The sequence below is a fragment of the Penaeus vannamei genome, chromosome 4 (assembly GCF_042767895.1).
Source record: "Penaeus vannamei isolate JL-2024 chromosome 4, ASM4276789v1, whole genome shotgun sequence".
Classification (NCBI taxonomy): Eukaryota; Metazoa; Arthropoda; class Malacostraca; order Decapoda; family Penaeidae; genus Penaeus; species Penaeus vannamei.
The window spans coordinates 13,697,338-13,704,837 of NC_091552.1; the positions used below are offsets into that span (position 1 = coordinate 13,697,338).

The following is a 7,500-nucleotide window of genomic DNA, read 5'->3' on the forward strand; positions in this document are numbered from 1 at the left end:
AGTTAAAACCAAGCTGTCCTTCTTATGAACAAACTGTACAATGAAATCCAAGTCATTAGCATCAAGAAATATACTAAATATACATATTCACAGTATATCATAATGTTAACTGGAATGGAGTTAATGCATTATTTTCAACTGAGAATGACCAAATGTACCTCTAAAATTACTGGACTTTTTATTTCAAAATAAGCAATGCAGAGGAAGGCAAAAAAACACAGAAAAAAGAACCTGATACCTTGTCTAAACCCACACAATGCATAAAATAATTAAGTCCCCACCAACATAGTCAATAATGCAATAAAATTCTACATACTGCAAATATCTGAAGGTGAAAAGAAAACACGGAAACTTTCACAGTGTAAGCCTGGTTGCTGTAAACAACGTGCCACATGACTGTAAAATGTAATATGTTCAACTTGCAAAGAGGAAGTTACAAAATATACAACTTAAATGACTCTTTTTGAGAGAAATAAATATCTATGAAAAGTAAACACAAGTGAAATTTCTTGAAAAAATCTTAAATGAAAAGGTGTTTATTATAAATATTTATAGTAAATAGAGCCAAATCTGATGAATCCCCTAATTCTTTGAGGAAAAGACAGAATCATGAAGAGACTATAAAAACAAAACATTATGACAATATACAAGATAATATACAATTCAACTTTTGCTATGGTATTTCAGCAAAAATCCCTACTTTTACCAGCGTAAACATTCAAATTAAATAAGAAAGTGGACTGGATGTGCCTTATTACTAAATACTTTATGAAAGAGTGGTCTGCCTTGTCGAGCCTGTGCTCCTTGTTTCAGATGCAAAGACGGTTGGGAAGCCACTCGTCTTAATGTGCCTTTGCATGGTGGGAATCCAGACATTAAAGGGGCCTGTTTGCCTCTTAAATGTGCTTTGTGTGGAGATGCAAGATTAAGGGTTTCCCTCAATCTTCGAACTCTCATCTGATCCTCTGGTGGAGTACTTCTTTTAGATGATGGGTCATCCATGAGTGATGAGTGAATTATTTCTTCATTACACCTTTCGTCAATACCAGCCTTTTTGAGGAGCAATAAATCACAGTAGTAGTAGTATTAAGCCATGAAATTATTAACAACATTTCATTAAAGTTTTTATTTTTCATACACAAATGGGGATATTGGTTATTATTTACAATCAGTTTTCATAACATATAAAAAAGTTTTCCATTGCGATAGAAAAAAGATAATAATAATAATAATAAAAAAATAATAATAAATAAATAAAAAATAAAAAATCAGTCACTCAGCTTGAAACATGACACCAACACACCTTTAGGACCCAGACAGACACGAAGACAGTTAGTGGTTAAAGCATAGACAAAAGCTATAAGAATGACCTTTCTGCTTCTGAACTAGCCTGGTCAAGAGTTGTACTGTTGAGACATTCTCTGCTACTTCTTAAGTTGTCCTGCAAACATAATGTACTTACTAAAAATTCATAATTTCTGTGATGGAATAAGTTACCTCAACTGTTTTCTTTTAAAGTGAACATAGATATACATTTTCATTCAGGGAGCTTATAGGCAATTATGAGTTAAGTTTCTTTTGGACGTAAAGCAAAGCACATCAATTAAAATTATATACATGTGTACTTTCCATAGCTGCACAAATATTCATGATTATGTATATCACTGGAGATTAGTACATGATTTATGACAAAGCCATTATTTTTTATTTGAAAAGATTAGAGAGGAAAAGCAAAAGGGAAAATACAATTTATATATTTACAAAGTTCTGAAATCACTCAACCCAGGTTCACAAGTGATGTTTATTGGCAGAAGATACAAGAAGGAAAGAGGAATGAAACAGCATTGATCTTTGCAGGGGAGGAGACTACCAAGAAAAAAGTGGAGAGAAATTCAAGATAAAATGAAATATGAGTAAGACTAATGTAAAAAGACTAGAAGCAATAAATATAAAAATTATACACACGCAACACAAGTACAACTTAGTTTCAACTTACTTCAAACTTATCATATGAGATGGTGGAATGTAGACTTGTGTCACTGGATGAAATTGGTGGTGGACAGAGCAGGGCATTGCGCTCTGTAAGTGGTCTGGTTCTGGGAGTCTGTCAGTTGGAAAAATATCTTTCTTTGGTATGTTCTTTGTAGTAATTGATGAGTAATATCTGATAAATAATCTACACCTAACAGGAGACTAGCATTTACAAAATGATTTGGAATAAGTTAAACAAAATACACTGAAAAATATCAAAAGAACCTACTTTAACAGGATTGTGTCACATAATACAATTTTACATCGTAAACCCATATTCTACTGTAAAAGGTAGTGATGAAAGAGAATATTAAGTTGCATATACAGTACATTATCATGTTTAAGTGTAGTTACATCATGCATGAAGATATAAATATATATATTATAATCATTACATATTTTCTGAGTAACATCCATTACACTCCAGAATAAAAAGACAGACACTAATCATCAGTTACAGTTTTGAAAAAATATAGAAAGGCATATACAATAATATCTGAAGAGAAAAGCATGGCATTACAGATTCATGGACTTCCCAGGTCTAATGTTAACTACCTTTGTAGGTGAGCGAAGAGTTGATTTTGAAGGTGACTTGAACAGTGATACACCCGGCTTCATCTTCTTTGTGCTTGCTGTATCTTCACCTTCACGACATCTTTTCTTAGTATTTGTGAGTGCAGCTGGAGTTTTGGGATTATGTAAACCTGGGCGTTTAACCTCCTGGGCCCCTTTTACTTGCTGATGTATTAAAGAAAGGATTTTTATAATTAAAGAATATTTATAAGTATAGTGTGACAATAATTCATAGAAATATCTTTATTTTCTCTGGTGTAAAAATTAAGCAATAATCAATATAAAGTGGTTCGGAATAACAAATATTTCACTTACATGTTTACTGAAATTCCTAATGCTAGAATTAATATCAGCTAAGCTATCATGCCAAAGAAGTACAGAATATCATGGCAGTCATAAAACTTACTCTTTTATTCTTTTCTGCTTCTTTTTTCACATCATAGTTTTCCCACAGCACTCGGATATAATCTTCCAAAGGCACCCCATTAATATGGAAAGATCTTCCCTCCTGCTCAGCCCAAACTCTGCCACTTTCAAGCAAGCTTTCTTGAACTCTCGGGAGCTCCTGTAAGTCATCAAAACAAGATTTATGGTAGGAACTGTCTTGATAAAACAAGGTAAATAAATCTACACAAAGAAGTTAAGGAAGACAGTTGAAAATACTCAAAAAATACTTACAGTCCTCACTTTCTTCTTGGCCTTTTCTTCAAGCAGTAGGGCCCCACCTCTTGTGTTGAAAAGACGGCTAGGGTCCTTAGCTCGTTCCTCTAACTCCAACATGTGATTATAAAGATCCATAAACTGTGAAGCCAGTATATAAATATCCTTGTTGGCTTCATAGTGCTGTTTCCACTTATGAACTTCTTTTTCATAAGCATCTAAAACTTCTTCACTTGCATCATCTGTTTTGGTGAGTTCATATTAACAAGCAAATACAACATGCACTTTTAATTTAAGCATTAAATCATATAACTAGAGCTATAGCTAACACACCATTCAGAGACTAACAGTTTTAAAGTGTGAAAGCTTAGAGATAATTAAATAGTTATAAAATAGTTATACCTGCAATAAATGCTCCTGGATTCATCCAATTCAGAATTAGTTGTTCATCAAGTACAAGGTAATTTTTCTAATGCTTTTACTAATGCAAAGAGAACAATAGTTGGAAAAATACTTGTACAAAAGAGTAAAACAAACAAGATATCTTTATTTCTTTTCTGTTACAAAAAATAAGACCAGACTATAAAGCTACAAATGATATTCAACCAAACAGAAAAAAACAAAACAAAAAAACTTCTAACCATATATCCTTTTCATCATCAATGAAAGTCTACAAACCTGGCTGCTGATCCAGAAACTTTTTCCTTTCTTCCTCTCCAACATAGCACTTTTCCCAAGAAGTAGCTAGTTCTTCTTGAAGTTTCTCTATGAAAACAGACAAATTTTGAAGGCGTAGCAACCTGAGTCTCTCCAGCTCTTCCTCTAGCTGTTGAAGAAGAAATAAAATACTAAGCCTGAATTTAATCTCATCACTGTAGCTCTATTTTCTATACCTTTCCATAACTCTAAAGTATATCATAACAACAATACTACTGGAGTGCGTGAAAAAAAGACCTTTGCAATATTTGATGGTGTGTGCTTAGGTGCCGTGGAGAGAAAAGCTTGCTGTTCTTCTACTGGTATTTCTAATGCAATCCACAGCCAGTTGATTTTCTCACGTAGCTCCAATGATTTCACTTCATTTTCATGGACACGGAACTCAAGGTCACTGTGAACACCCTAAAAAGAAGAAGAAGAAGAAGAAAAAAAAATAAATGGGTATTATCCTTAATTATTTATTTTGCTGTATACTGATCATGTGAACATCCTGGTGGGAGGAGTAAGGATAATGGGAAACAAAGAGTGGATGGTGCACATAGAGAAGGAGAGAATGGGGTGTGTTGGGAGAGTGTAGTAGGAAGGGGGGGTAGGGCAAACTTAAGGAGGAGGAGGATGAATATCGGCAAAATATTTTAAATGTAGAGGAAATAGGAACAGAAGAATTGGGGGGTGGATGGGGGAGCAGAGTGTTCCCTTGGATTATTTTTAGGAAGTTTTGGATGTCACCAAGAGTTTCTGGGGAGGAGTTGGCTAAAGAGGTCTCAGAAACAAAGTCTCTCATGTGAGGAGGAAAACAGGGGATTAAATATCTGAGGAACAGAGAAAGAGCTGGGAGTAGGAAAGGATGTGGTAGAAGATGGAGTGGAATGTTTAGGTTGTCTGGTGAAACAGGTAAAGTGAGAAGGACTAGGCATTACGGAAGTGGTAGAGAATGGAGTATTTGGATTAAGACTGGAAAAGGAATTTGAATGGAGAAAAAGAGTAGAGCTTCGGGGTAGAGGGAAGAGATACTGGTGGAGATGCTGAGACATCTTCAGAAGGTGGGAGAGGAGCAGAGTGAAGGACAGTTTTTGAATAGGTAGAAAGAAAAACTTCTTCGTCATGCTTCCTGTATGGCCTCACGTAGAGTGGGGCCTAGTTTGAATTTGAGAGCTGCTACTTCACATATGAGCTTATCTGCAGGGCAGCTATTATAAAATACATTATGGGAGCAGGACTAGGTTTGCCAGTGAGGTCAGTTATGGTAGAATGAATGAAGATATTTGCCACATGGTTCAAAAACAAGTTTAAACTAAATTTATGCAATTGATTATCAGAATCATATGATACTAATGATATAAAATTACAAAGAAGAAAGAATAACTACATCTATCAATAACTGGTGTTTTATATTCAAATCTCAATTTTATTTTTCAAAGAGAAAAAGTATAACAAAGAAATCAAATTTAACCATACCCTCATCTGCTGTAAGTAGGCTTTTCCGAGGGGGAAATCGTCATCCTCAGAGCAAATAATATCTTGGCAGAAAGAATCTTCTGGTGGCTGTTCTAAAAGCTCGAGGAATTTCAGTATGCCTGCCTTCAGACTTCGAAAATTCTTCTCTCGTTCTTCCTGAAAATCAAGGCAACTTTTATACATCTAACAAAATCTTTTTCTATAATGAATAACAATGGCAATGACTCCTATTTACATAACAATCCAATCAATTAATCCCTAAGCCATAGCCAAACCACCCATATTTTTTTAAATTACAAATGGTTGGTAATTTTCCAAATAATCCTACTGATAAAGAAAAACTAATCAAACAATAAATGCAAGCCAATATATTAGCCTCTCTGTTTCGCAGAACTTACAACTAGATAAATAGAGAAAAATATTTCACCAATATCATTAATAAAAGCATTCAGGGTATGTGTTGCCACTTATAAAGCATCTCTATAAACTGCTGTCTAAAACAGCTTTACCTTCTCTGTTTCCATTGTTTTCACATGATCTTCTACACTCTTTATATCTTCAAGTGATGGGATCAGGCCAGCAGGAATGTAATATGGAGTCTCACAAAGTAATTCACAGATTCCCTGGAAAATATAATACACATTAAACATAATCAACCAGCAGTCCCATTCCTAAACACTCTTTGTTTGCAGATAATGTGAAATACTATGATACTTCTTTCATTACCATAACTCCCCTTTTTCTGCAGAAAAGTTGGAAAGTAGTTTGTGATCCTAACCTCTAGTAAACATAATATACAACAAAATTACCAAAAAATAATTTCAATATGTCCCTGATATAAAGACTGTAAAACTGGGATTTATCTGGCCAATGTAATAACTTACTTCATCTTTTTCTTGCAAAAGCCTGAGAGTGTCCATCCGCTGTTCCTTCAACTGAAGTAGGTGATCCACTCTTTCTTGAAGTAATGTGTCTAATTCCAGTAATGTCATACCATCCACAGCATCCTCTGGGACTATTCCAAGACCCTACAGAAAAAAAAAAAGATTGTTAGTTTTGCAGCAGTTACAAAACAGGCAGGAGGTATTCACTAAGAAAAGAAAAAAGAAAAGAAAGAAAGAAAGAAAGAAAGAATTTTTTTTGTTTTTCTAAGAGCACTCATTTCCTCTTCTTACACATCTAACTTGTGTATGCCTTTATTCCTTATTCTGTTGCTCATTACTTTGCAATCCTCTTCACTTACCTCACTAAGTTTTAAGATCTCTTGAGTATTACGTTCAATGTTGTTTGTGATTCTTGTCTTTAAAGCTGTTTCATCGTCAATTATCTTTTCACACAAATTCTGAAATTTGAATAAAAGGAAAAGCATGAAAATTCTGGAGTAAAGCTGTACCGTGACAGTTTCTAATACATCAGGCTCCTAATGACGTTAATAAATATTTACAGATCTCTTACAGGGATAAAAATAACTTGAACTCTGTAAATTACACATGCAATGCATATTCCACAAAACCAAAAATAAACAGAACTGGAATCATTAAAACAGCTGCTGAAAAAAAGCAGACATACACAACATAACATTGAATAAAACTAAAATGAAATTTAAATACACAATACAAAGCTTAAGAATAGTAAAGTAAGTAAATAAACAAAAAAACTAAAACATTAAACATATTTGACACATAAAATATACAGAGACTTAGATGTGAACCTGGAACCAGCATTAGACTGATCATCATACTAGAAAACAGCAAACAATCAGAAGTTCCATTTCTGATAAGTTTTTAACTAAGGGAACATAAACCTCTTTCCAATTCTTCATACACATAACTAAAATATAAAATGACTGAGAATGATGATGACAACTTACTACAATGTGACCATTAAAATGATGACGCCGTTCTTTGCGCTGTTCTTCATTTAGACCAATGTCATCCCAAACAGCCTCCAAACGGGCCAATGTTCGATCCAACTCCTCTCTGAAATAACGGAAAACTCTCACTAGATTTATGACAATCATTAAGCAGTTAATCTGTAATACAGGAGCAATTGCCCTTAATG

General features: G+C 34.1%; 1 protein-coding gene across 3 annotated transcripts in view; it reads right to left on the bottom strand.

The window, feature by feature from the left end:
* Positions 1-7,500, bottom strand: part of LOC113805259 (protein regulator of cytokinesis 1) — a 9,369-nt gene that overhangs the window by 364 nt on the left and 1,505 nt on the right. The window contains exons 2-14 of one of the 3 annotated variants that reach the window (XR_003475665.2): positions 7,310-7,418; positions 6,683-6,781; positions 6,324-6,467; positions 5,949-6,062; positions 5,440-5,595; positions 4,219-4,383; positions 3,943-4,090; positions 3,283-3,506; positions 3,011-3,169; positions 2,587-2,769; positions 1,997-2,104; positions 1,304-1,441; positions 1-1,050 (exon numbers count right to left, since the gene is read on the bottom strand). The exon at positions 1-1,050 is cut by the window's left edge and continues 364 nt beyond it. Coding sequence is in view for 2 of the 3 variants with exons in the window: in XM_027356234.2 (XP_027212035.1) it covers positions 724-1,050; positions 1,997-2,104; positions 2,587-2,769; positions 3,011-3,169; positions 3,283-3,506; positions 3,943-4,090; positions 4,219-4,383; positions 5,440-5,595; positions 5,949-6,062; positions 6,324-6,467; positions 6,683-6,781; positions 7,310-7,418 (1,936 nt within the window). In the remaining variant the exon portion in view is untranslated. The remainder of the gene's footprint in view (positions 1,051-1,303; positions 1,442-1,996; positions 2,105-2,586; positions 2,770-3,010; positions 3,170-3,282; positions 3,507-3,942; positions 4,091-4,218; positions 4,384-5,439; positions 5,596-5,948; positions 6,063-6,323; positions 6,468-6,682; positions 6,782-7,309; positions 7,419-7,500) is intronic. The other 2 variants (XM_027356235.2, XM_027356234.2) reach the window with 2 other exon arrangements.